The sequence below is a fragment of the Spea bombifrons genome, chromosome 2, assembly GCF_027358695.1.
Source record: "Spea bombifrons isolate aSpeBom1 chromosome 2, aSpeBom1.2.pri, whole genome shotgun sequence".
In the NCBI taxonomy this organism is placed as follows: domain Eukaryota; kingdom Metazoa; phylum Chordata; class Amphibia; order Anura; family Pelobatidae; genus Spea; species Spea bombifrons.
In genome coordinates this window covers 127,300,681-127,312,981 of record NC_071088.1, presented here as the reverse complement: position 1 = coordinate 127,312,981, position 12,301 = coordinate 127,300,681, and the positions used below count along the sequence as shown (strand labels likewise).

General features: G+C 41.0%; 1 protein-coding gene across 1 annotated transcript in view; it reads right to left on the bottom strand.

Annotated features, from left to right (window-relative positions):
- The window catches only part of XPO4 (exportin 4), a 48,249-nt gene that overhangs the window by 31,283 nt on the left and 4,665 nt on the right, over window positions 1-12,301 (bottom strand). Inside the window, exons 2-4 of the mRNA XM_053456443.1 lie at window positions 6,066-6,171; window positions 3,711-3,852; window positions 2,843-2,981 (exon numbers count right to left, since the gene is read on the bottom strand). Of these exons, the coding sequence (XP_053312418.1) occupies window positions 2,843-2,981; window positions 3,711-3,852; window positions 6,066-6,171 (387 nt within the window). The remainder of the gene's footprint in view (window positions 1-2,842; window positions 2,982-3,710; window positions 3,853-6,065; window positions 6,172-12,301) is intronic.

Below are 12,301 nucleotides of genomic sequence, written 5' to 3'. Positions count from 1 at the left end.
CACCTTAAGTTAACTTTATTAAATTAATCCTCAGTCCTCAGCATTAAATTAACCCTGAAGAGAAGACCCCATTAACCAATACTGCCCCTAAGTTAACCCTAAACTTTTTATCTTCCTATTAGACTGTCCATACTTTATCCTGAAAAGCTTAAAATCACATACAATTGTTTTATACAATACAGAACATAAAACAACCCTAGAAGCTGGAACACATCAATAAAAAGGCAGCGGCAACGAGCTGGACATTTGTACAGATGTTCCCAGCTGCTCAGGCACAAGACATTTCATCGCATCGTGTCTAGATCTGGCCTCTACCAGTGAAAGGACTAAGGTTTCTCAACCTGTCGCGGGGCTGTTTGCATAGTATTCCCATCTCAACCGGAAAGAATTTGGATTGCATGCTGTGGGTCATATGACTGAGCCTACAATGAGAGCCGAGGAGCAGGCAAAGCTTCAGAAGTGTGGGAACTCAAACACACGCACTATACCTTATTTAAAACAACAAGAAACTAAACATGAAAGATATATAGTGAAAATGCTATTATAATAATCGGAACTGGAAAGCCCATTTATAATTGATATACACATCTCTAGAGGTCCCCACCAGGATTGGTGAAGAACAGATACTCCAGAAAGCAGTGCAGCTCCTTTTGGGTAATATTAGTGAGGTATCACCTCACTAATATTACCTGCTCCATGTAGAATGTTACATAATTGGTAACAGGACAGTTTTATTTACAGATTTTCCATGTAGATACCTGGGAATTCTCTGGGTTTGGCACAGAGTCTTTGGGGGGGGGAGTGGCATTTTGACACGCCACCCGCCGCCCTATTCTCTGCCCCCTCCATACAAATGTAAGCTACCCTTATAGGTGAGCCCCGCCCCTTGCTTCACCACTTTCCCCAAACAGCAAGGGCACCGGGTAGCCTTAACCTGGCAAATTATCAGCTATTTAAGGTTTTTAACACAACTATATCTAAAATACCAGGGCTCCTTTATTTCCTTGCCTCTTTTCTAAAACTCTTCTCCCTCATTTGTTCACCTTTCTTTATGATGTACCGATTATCACATGCCACGTGCGCTTTCTACCATTCTTCCCATAAGACTATCCCCACAATAGAGCAGTACAGAATGATAAATAAGAGTTCCTGTCTAAGCAGAAGTACAATTCATCTAAATGCAGTATTTTTCTTTTCTTATCTCAAAACCAAAAACTCATGTATTTTACCCAGAAGGGGCTGTAGAACACATCAAGGCCAATCTACGCTGAAACAATCAGATGGATTACAAAGTCTTCAGCATTAAGTATCTGTACCCTAACAGCAGGCGCTGTACGGCACAAATTAAATCTCATGCAAGTGATAATCTACACGAGAGGCACGAGCCCGCTGCCAGACTAAGTCAGCAGGAACCAAATGGGATATCTTATGCCAGTCGTATCCCCTTCACACCCAGATCAAACCACCACAAATGTACCAGTGGGGTCTATTAAAGAATCACAACACAGTGAGTCACAACCTGGGCACCGCAACGCTGGCACAGAGACGGCAGCATGTGAACAGAAAATTGTGGACAATGCAGCCCAACCAGGGGAATCCATTGAAGCCACCATGGAAAGCTGGGTGGATTTCGGAAACAATTCACAAGAGATGGAAAGAAGAACCACAACTTATTTTTAGAAAGTGTTTTATGACCAAGCTGTCACCGGTTACCGTGGCCAAGGTCCTAATAATGTCAGTTGGAATTGAGGACACTTCAGCCCCAGTTTCAAGGAAAGGCACATTGGAGTCTGTTGGGGTAGGATCAGCCATCAGATGAAACATCATGGCCACCATTACTGTAAAGAGAAGCTCAGCTAGCAGTACAAATGCTGCTTTGAGGAGATATGGTTGGGGGGGCAATGAAATGGGACAAACCTCAAAATTAGCTAAGTTCAATATCTCCAAAATCTGCATGTTGTAAGATTGTCCCTTTTATACCTGCTAACACTTTATGTTAAAAGTATTGTTGGAGTAGAGACTTGCACTGGAAACCGTTGGAAGAAAATGTCTACAAGCGGTTTATTTCCAACATAGGGGCAAACAATTCATGAAATCCTATTTGATTGAGGTTACGCACCTTCCTTTTGCATTATGATGTGCACCTGAGCTTCTCTTGCAGGAAGGGTTGAGGCAGTGGCACTGATGGGTTAGTGAAGTGGCTTGCAAAGACTCATTATAATCAACTATGGTCTTTGCAAGGCAAGCTCAATAGTGCTTTACTCCACTTCCACCAAACTCCTAAACATCCCAGGGCAAAGTATAACCACAAACTTGTGAATTCAAAGATAAGAAGCCAACAGTATTCAACTCCAACAAGCTCTACCTAAAGACAACTGAACGCTACAAGAACTTGAGAACCCCCACACACACGCGCGCGCGCGCACAAAATCCTGCAAGGCAACCCGGGGTAGGTTAACAATGGAGCCGGTGAGTATATATTTCTGTGGGTATGTCTTTATGAAAATGTGAGGTTGTGCCTCTTAATCTATGTTTGCTTGTATATGTAACATGTTCTTGTATATGTACCATAAGTCTGTTGTCATGCCCAAGACATATACTTCCAATATTTTATATTATCTTGTCTGAAGGGCTCTTGATAATGGTTGAACATTAATTTAGTTATAACGTTGTAAACACATACGTCAGAGTTTGCACAGTGAAAGTCAACACTCGAAAAATGATAAAGTGGGCAGATCACAGCTGATGTTTTATATTCCCATATGGATTTTTTTGTACACTTCCCACCATCTGGGTGTTTAATGAATGCAATGCCAACAGCAGAGAAAGGAGAAATACTTACTACTACGGGGTTACAACTGCTTATTAGATGGCTGACTTCATGGAAGATGCTTTTGCAGTCAATGGATTTATCTAAAGAGCCTCGTTTCACTATGACCGCCACTGCCAAAAGAATTTGTTCTCGCACGTACTTTTGAAGGCTGCAAATTAAATTCAAACAATATGTTAGATAAGACCAGAGAAGACACCTGTGAACAAGCATTTATGAAACATCTGAAAAACAAATCTGACAGGGACACCTACAGAGCTGTAAATCTGATCGCTGGTGCTCTACCGGAGCATTATCTAACAAAAAAAAGCAACAATGACAGCTACCAGTGAATCCCATACACTGAGAGACACTATCGTACAGCATACTATAATCCCATGTGATCCGTACATCCAGGTGCATGAGATCTGCAGTGGTAAAGACAGCTCCAACCAGGGCAGTTTCTAGGAGCTCTGAATAGCAGGGGCAAATCGGGCTGGGAGCACAGTACGATGAGTAAAGTCTCCCTATCTTCCCCGCTGACTTCTCCCGCGTTCCTGCCTCTCTGCTGCTTCTCTGAGAAGCGGACAAAGAAATAAGACACTGGGAAAGGCAGCCAAAGTCAGGCTATATGATGATGAGAGTGAACCTGTGCCATCATCAGTGTCTGGCTCAGTATATATTAATAGGAGTCATGCTGTACCACCTGGATCACTATGGAATTATAGGAGTCATGCGGTTCCATTGTCTGGCTTGCTATATAACAATAGGGGCCATGCTGTACCACTGTCCGCCACGGCGCATATTTTCTCAATGAAAAATGTGTGGCTCATGCACGCGTACATTTCGGAACTGGCCCACTGCAGGTAAAGTGTACTCTCACCATCCACATAGTACTCACTTCGGCCTCTGTAAGACATAAGTTAAAAGGAATGTTCGGAGTGACTCAATGCTACTTTTTTCCAAGAGAACCCATTCTCGTACAACGGCTTCCATTATCGCTGTGGCAGCTTGAAAAAGGACGTAATCCACTTTGCTAGTTTCTGTGAAAACCAACGAAAAACATCAGGTAAGTCATTTTCGAAAGAAAAAAAAAAGTGACCACATATTGCCAAGTGAAATAAATGTAACCGGCCAATATACCGTATTTGCTCGATTATAAGATGACCCTGATTATAAGACGACCCCCCAAAATCTGAATATTAACTTAGGAAAAAAAGAAAAAGCCTGAATATAAGACGACCCCAAAGGAAAAAAGTTTTACCAGAAAATGTTAATTCATGTAAACTATTTTTTTTTAATAAAAGCTATGATTGAGAAAAATATTTTTTTGTTTTTATTTCTTGTATTTTCCAACCTGTCCCCCAGTTACGCACATCTGCCCCCAGGCTTGCCACTCCAACATGGCACTGTGGCCCATGATATGCCTTTTAACCCTCTATATGCCACTGTGCCCCATGGTATGCCTATGTGCCACTCTGCCTCCAGAAATGCCTTATACCCCTATATCCCATTCTGGCATTTAGGGGGTTAACATGCATATTATGGGGCAGAGTGGCATATAGGGAGGTATAAGGCATTTCAGGAGGCAGAGTGGCATTAAGGGAGTTAAAAGGCATTGTATAGAGCACTCTGCCTCCAGAAATGCCTTATACCCCTATATGCCACTCTGGCATTTAGGGGGTTAAAAGGCATATTATGGGGCAGAGTGGCATATAGGGAGGTATAAGGCATTTCAGGAGGCAGAGTGCCCTATACCCCCATTTAACTAACACACACACACACACTCACACTCTCTCTCCCCCCCTCCCCCTCTCTCACCCCCCTTCCCCCTCAGCCCTCTCTTACCGGTGCTTCCATCCGGGGCAGCGGGTTGACGTCGCCATCCGCTGCAGCCGGAAGGAGGTGGAGTTGGCAGCGGCGGTTTGTATGCGTCCGTCGCGTATACTTTCCCCGGCTGTCAGAGATCAGAGTTCCCCGCACCAGTGCGGGGAACTCTGATCTCTGACAGTCGGAGAAGGTCTACGCGACGGACGCAGACAACCCCCGCCGCTAGCCACACCTCCTTTCAGCTCCAGCGGACGTTGTCTACGCGGATCGCGTAGACGTCAACCCGCTGCCCCGGCAATACAGCAGGAAGCACCGGTAAGTGTGTGTATGATGGGGGGGGGAGAGGCGGACGAGACAGGAGGATCCAGGTCCCCTGCAGCGGTGCGGGGGATCTGGATCTTAGTCTCTGGATCTTAATCCAAAGCACGTTGCCACAAACAGACGACCCCGATTAGAAGACGAGGGGTATTTTTCAGATCACTTGCTCTGAAAAAACCTCGTCTTATAATCGAGCAAATACGGTATATAATTCCAGAATTATACTTGTTTCTTATGGCATTGAGTAAAGCATAAAATGTTATCTGAATTGCTTACATTCTAGATGGCACATAACTTTCAAGAAGAGCCCTTCACTTTCATCTGATGTCTAACCTTGCCTTCGTCCCAATCAGTTTTATCTTGTGTATCCAAAGCACGTTGCCACAAACAGTGACCGTTCTTAGAAGAGAACCATAAACTGAACAACTTAATAACTTCATGATAAAATGCAATATGCAGTTTGTGTACTTTAGTTGATTGCGACAAATAAAAAAAATAACACAATTAGAAACGCTAAATTGTTGTAGGCCAACAGACAGATCAAGTCCCAAGGTAACGCCAAGCAGAATGGAACTACCACCCCCTAGTGGATGAATTAAAACTAACATTCATTCTATACTAGGGGGAAAACGTTGACCTTCATGATTCGTGCTCAAGTCCCCCGAGCAATATTTAAGCGTAAGCCCTATTAGAGGTGCCCCTTTAACTGCACAAGGTTTATTCGTGTAGGAACCAGTGAGGCAAACGGTTTCCATCACTAAGGCCCCTGGAACACTAAATTTCATACCCCAGTAGGTTGGGTGTCCTGTGTATGCTTTTCACGTAAAAAGACTCGAGAGCAAGGGAAGCATACAAGGACCGATACTAAGTCAAACCAGTCCTATTGCTCTCGCCATAAGTATATATTTATATTAAGATACCTTCCCAAAAAAATCTAAACCAAGCTCACAGGTTTGTGGCCCTAGATCGCATGTCACGGTTAAAGAGATACAAGCACCTCACCATGCCATATAAAATCCGGAAGACGCAAACCATGTGCACCACCAATCCTGACACAGGCGCTAAAGAAGCATGTCTTCCAAAAAGTACACACATGTAAATGATTTACCCAATATATGCTTGCAGACTGCAAATGGAGACTTGGATTTTCTGAAGGACAGGAAGATGTGCTCTGCATGCTGACGCTGTTCATTATTTACCATGGATGGCGGGGCCTGAAAATAAAAGAAGTACATGTAAGGATGATGGACGCATCACAGCCCTATCCACAACAAAGCTTTAATACCAAAAGTCGGAATGATAAGAGCTCTCTTTCCAATGTCTGTAGTTTCATTTACCAAATTACTTAAAGGGGCAGTCAGCAAAGGATCAGCAATCCAAAGAGCCAGAGTAAATGTCCTTGTCACTAGAGCAGCTAGAACAAGCAGCTCCATCACTATGCACCAGCGCATGGTTAACACTCCTAGATCACTGGGTGCTGAAGGCTTATGTCTCAAACGTTTCACCTACTTAAAAAGGCATCATCAACTAAAGACTCCATCTTCCCTCAGACTAATGCCAGGGATAGACACCAACATTGCTCATGGTGGACATTTACTGGGGTCTATGGTAGACAATTGAATGATGTTCTACAGACCTTCACAAACCTTGTCACGGACACCGGTGTCCTTGTATGGGCACCTTGCCTATCCCTTACTAACGTTACTACATTCATTGTCCTTAATGTGGTTAAAAAAAATAAAGGCAGGGGTGTTCAATGTTAACTATCAACTAAAGTTAGAGGACAGTGCTCTGTTTCAACATTTCTGTCTGAACCTTAAGCGAGAGATGTGGCATTTATTTAACGCTTAAGACAACCAGCACAAATTTTCACATCGCATTTCTTCTCCGTATGGCGTCGATGGAAGACGAGCCATCTGCAGGATCACTGTTGGTAACGCTGCTCAACGCGACAATAGGTGAATACAGTCATACACAATTAAAGAAGTATTGTTGTAAGCTTCCTTTTAACAGCAGCCCAAAACAAATCCATGTTTACCATGCTATACAGTCTCTCTATAATGAAATAACATCCCAACCAGGTTCTCCATCAAAAAAGCCATTTCTCAAAGGGATTCATTTTAACCAAAAGATGTGACTTTACAGCCGGTCGAAGGATGTCTAAGTTAAAGGGACACTCCAGCCATCACAAACTTTTTATGGTGTCCCACATGCAAATGCACTGGGGGGGTTCTGCAGAATGCCCCCACCCTCAGCTAAATGCTGCACAGGTGATGTTTTTGGCAAATCACCCCGCATATTACATACTTTCTTCCAGTCGGACCCAGTCTCTTCACAGAAGGCGGTCTCTCTAATTTCACTGATAGCACCGATTGGCTGCTTCAAGCAATCAGTGGCAAGATTTCTCTGAACACAGAAGAGCAGGAAGGTGGCAGCTACTATATCTGGCAACTGCCCCCCCCGTACTCAGAGTACATTAATATGTATTCTTTAGAGGGGCTGTCAGGGACAATAAACTATCATTCTGATCACTACAGTTATCACTAGCATTATTTTTAAAATGACAAAAGGGTTAATACAATAAGGGCACACATTACAATGTATTATAAAATGGTTCCAGATATGTGTACAGACCAAGATACAATGTTTTCAAATTATTTTAGCAACCGGTGCATCTCAGTTCAAGAGTTTGGCTGCATTATGAAACACGCGCTTCGGTTAATCGTCTTCGGGATGCGATGCAGCTCTTAGCACGTCAAAGACCGGTTTTTAATCACTGGAACAGGGAGAAGTTTTCTGGCACGTGCCGATCGCATTCAGTGAAGGAGAAAATGCATTTTATTAACCTATTTGACTATACATTCAGATCAATAACGATCTAAACTCATTTTACCCGATGTAAGGACCCAGACCTTAATCAGCCCTTGCGTCCTAGAGTCATGATAGCTTCAAGCCTGTCCCATGTATATTTAAATTCCCTCGCTGTTTTAGCCCCAATTTAGTTATAATTAGTTTAATAATAAGCTTTATGGCACAGGCTGGCAAAATGAGTATTAACTAATCAATATTTTGTCTTAAAGTTCTCTGCCTTTCCTCAAGGTTGCATCTACCAGTCAACAGCAATCAGCAACTTAATGCAGAGATAATTTGATGATGATATATATTGCTTAGTTTAGACAGAAAATATGTCATGGGTTTATAACTTTGATCATGTAATAACTTGGCAGAATGGCAGATGTGCTTTTCCTAGAAGAATTGAGGTCTTCTTCCCCATTTATTTAGTGCGGGAAAGGGTATATTCCTATTTACAGTTCAAGAAGTTTGAATATTACCTTATGCCCTTTTTTGTTTACAAAAAACCTTCAAGTATCGTCATTCTTTCTTTGTCTCCTTTACATAAAAAATATTTAATAAAAAAAGTCTTAGTACACAGGTAACTATACACTTCTTTGTTTGGCAAGGTAAATTCCAGTGAGATGTGGGCAAAAGGTATCCTTCATCCTCCATAACGAGATTTAAAGAGATGTCATCAATACTCTGCTCTAACACCTTGAACTGGCAGATCTCAACCACGTTATTTTGCCATTTAAAGTTTATTCATTTTTTTCCAGGTTCCCAGAATTTGTAATTTGCAAAACACTTTCAATCCACACGTAAAACGATCGCCCCAACGTCACTAGCCTCAGATTGGTTTTTATTCCTCCCCAGCTAGTTGACACATATGGGCTATAGTACTTACCTTGTAGTATATTGGTGAACAGGCCAACTGCCTTTGATAACATTTTTGGCCAAGATCTTTGAACTTCGTTAGTTTTATATGTTACATAGTTATATAGGCTGAAAAAAGACATGCGTCCATCAAGTTCAGCCTTTCCTATATCTGTTAATTTGTTGCTGTTGATCCAAAAGAAGGAAAAAAAAAACCCCGGGTTTCGCTCTTTCCAATTTTGCACTAACCAGGGAAAAAAATCCTTCTTGAGCCCAAAATGGCAGTCAGATCTCTCCTTGGATCAATAAGCTGTTTCCCCATAATTACAGATTATATCCCTGAATATTATGTTTATCCAGGTATCCATCCAGTTGCAGTTTAAACGTCTGTACAGACTCTGATAAAACTACCTCTGCAGGCAGAGAATTCCACATCCTTATTGTCCTTACTGTAAAAAACCCTTTCCTCTGCTTTAGTCTAAATCTCCTTTCTTCCAGTCTGAACGCATGACCACGTGTCCTATGCATAGTCCTGTTTATGAACAGATTTCCACACAATGGTTTGTATTGGCCCCGAATATATTTATATAACGTTATCATACCCCCTCTGAGGCGACGTTTTTCTAAACTAAACAGATTTAAATTAGTTAACCTTTCTTCATAACTATAGTGCTCCATTCCTTTTATTAATTTTGTAGCCCGCCTCTGCACCCTTTCTAGTGCCATGATATCCTTCTTTAGAAAAGGTGCCCAAAATTGCACAGCATATTCAAGGTGCGGCCTTACCATTGATTTATACAGAGGCAACATTATATCTTTATCCCGCGACTTGATGCCCCTTTTTATACACGACAATACCTTACTGGCCATAGCAACCGCAGACTGACATTGCACATTGTTGCCTAGTTTGTTGTCTATAACAATTCCCAAATCCTTGTCGTGACCCCTAATTCACTACCGTTTAGGGTGTAGGTTGCTTGTGCATTCACTACCCCGAAGTGCATAACTTTACATTTATCTACATTAAATGTCATCTGCCATTTGAGTGCCCAGTCCCCCAGTCTATCTAGATCCCCCTGCAGCACAGTAATATCCTGCTCGCCCTGTATAACTTTACCTAGTTTAGTGTCATCTGCAAACACAGAAACATGACTTTCAATGCCTCCTGCCAGGTCATTTATAAATATGTTAAATAAAATTGGTCCCAGAACAGAACCCTGAGGGACACCACTTACCACTTTTGACCAGCTTGAAAATTTACCATTTATAACAACTCTCTGTTCTCTATCTCTAAGCCAATGTTCTACCCAAGAGCAAGATTTTGCATCTAGGCCAATTTCTTTCAGTTTGAATACTAACCTATTGTGTGGAACCGTGTCAAACGCCTTGGCAAAATCCAAGTAGATTACATCCACTGCAACACCCTGATCGACACTTCTACTTACTTCTTCATAGAATGCAATTAAATTTGTTTGACGGGACCCATGTTTCATAAAACCATGCTGATTTTTGCTAATAATACTGTTCTTCCCAAGGAATTCTTTAATATTATCCCTAAACACCCCTTCAAATACTTTCCCAGCCACGGAAGTTAGGCTCACAGGTCTATAATTTCCGGGCACAGAGTTTGAACCCTTTTTGAAAGTAGGAACCACATCTGCCTTCCTCCAATCCTCTGGATGGAAGGGGTAAGAAACCAAACAAAACTAGATTGGACCATACCAAGCCAATACTCCCCCACCATAAGAACTCCTTGATTCTCTATTCTTTTAGATATTCATCTAAACAGTATCAGAAAGTTCTCCATTATCCTACTAACCTAACCCGTAATCTATATACCCAAGGAATTTCTTGATCTGCATATAGACATATTTTAGGTCGACGTCTTCTCATGTTAATTGCTAGGTGAGATATAGAGGGCAGCCTTGTCTGGTACCGTTCGAGAGACGATACCAATTGGAGCAAATATCAGGGCCTACCGTTCAAGCTGTAGGCCTAGTATAGCTCTATACATCAGCCCCTCTATGCCAAAGGAAAGAAGGGCATTACTCACATTTTGCCAACGCACCCTATTAAATGCCTTCTCTGCATTTAGTGACAGAGAGTAGGGGTATATTTTTTCTCGGCCATGTAAAGCAGTCTTCTTGTGTTGTTGCAGGACGATGTTCACTTATTAATGAAATTGGGTAACGATTAGGCGTATTTGTTGGGAATTTGTCTTTCTTCAGCATTGGCAGAATATTTGCTAGTGTTGGCTATTTCATTAAAAGTTTTTACGCGGTATAGAAGTAACCATGCGTTAAATAATTTCCATAATAAAAAAAATTACCAAATGTATCTAGTCCAGACATCTTATATATTTCTAGCTTATCAACGGCTCGATTTATCTCCTCTGGTGTAATTTGTTATGTAAAGTTCTATGATTTTAGGTTTATTAGTTTTATCCAAATATTGGATTATATTTCTTTCCATACTGTTAAGGAGTTATATAGATTTTATCCCCCTCCACCGGTTTTATAACCTTATTGATCGTTCTGCTGTTTCATTTATTAGTTAAGATTTTGTCTGCTTTACTGTAGTAGCATTTAATTTCTCATTTTTGGACGTTATGCTTTGTGTTCTCGATCAGCCTCTGATTGATTTGGTCCTTAACACTTGTTATATTATCAGTATTATCTAAACATGAATTCCTTTTATTAACAGAAATAACAAAGGGAGATATATAAACCTACTGGTTTGGTGCCTCTATTTTTTTTTCTTGCTAATTTAATAAAGTGTCCTCTGATTACGGATTTATAAGCACATCAAATCTCGGTGTTGGATAATTATTATAAAAAAAAAAAAAAAAAAAAGATTAAAAAAGAAAAAGATTAAAAAAGTTTTTAGAACGTTTGTATTTATTGTATAATAAGGAATCATTCAACCTCCAAGTCGTTGGTTGCCGTGGTATCCCAATCTCCTTTAACTCTGATGTAAGTATTTCATGATCCGAACAGGTCTTTGAATGAGATCATCTCTCTATCAGTCGGTACTCTGGATTGTTTTATTATTTTTTTGTCTACCTTTTTGTCCTTTGCCTTGTTTTTATTTAGGGCAGGGTAAGAACAAAATTATACACATATTCAAGGGGTGAAAAAATAAATATGAAATGTCTGAGCATCGTTTGCTCAAAACAAAATAGAGCTCAAGCCATACATTTGCTAGCCGTCACAAACAAAAAAGGCAACAAGTAAACTTTCTTTACATATTCTATGGAAATACCTCATGTTTAGGTTTAAGGTACACTGTAGAATAACGATAAAAAACAAACTACTATTTAGCAGGCATAGTAATAAGTTCCTGCGTTTTATGGAATTAGAATGTGTTGCAGCCGAATTGAGTATTGGATCCCACTTTATCTGCAGGCAGCCATGGAGTTCTGGACCATTACTACTCACAATGTGAGCGGATACTTTATGGCAATGATAATTAAGTCCCGTATACCCAATAGAATGCTTTCCTCCATATGCTTCCATGGAATAAAATGGTGGTTCTTCTCTTTGATTAAGAGTCATTCTATGGTTTACCACAAGGCAATGTGAAAACAGAGGTTTCTTCACTGAATTTCATCCTGCCAACTTTATTTTATATTATGAA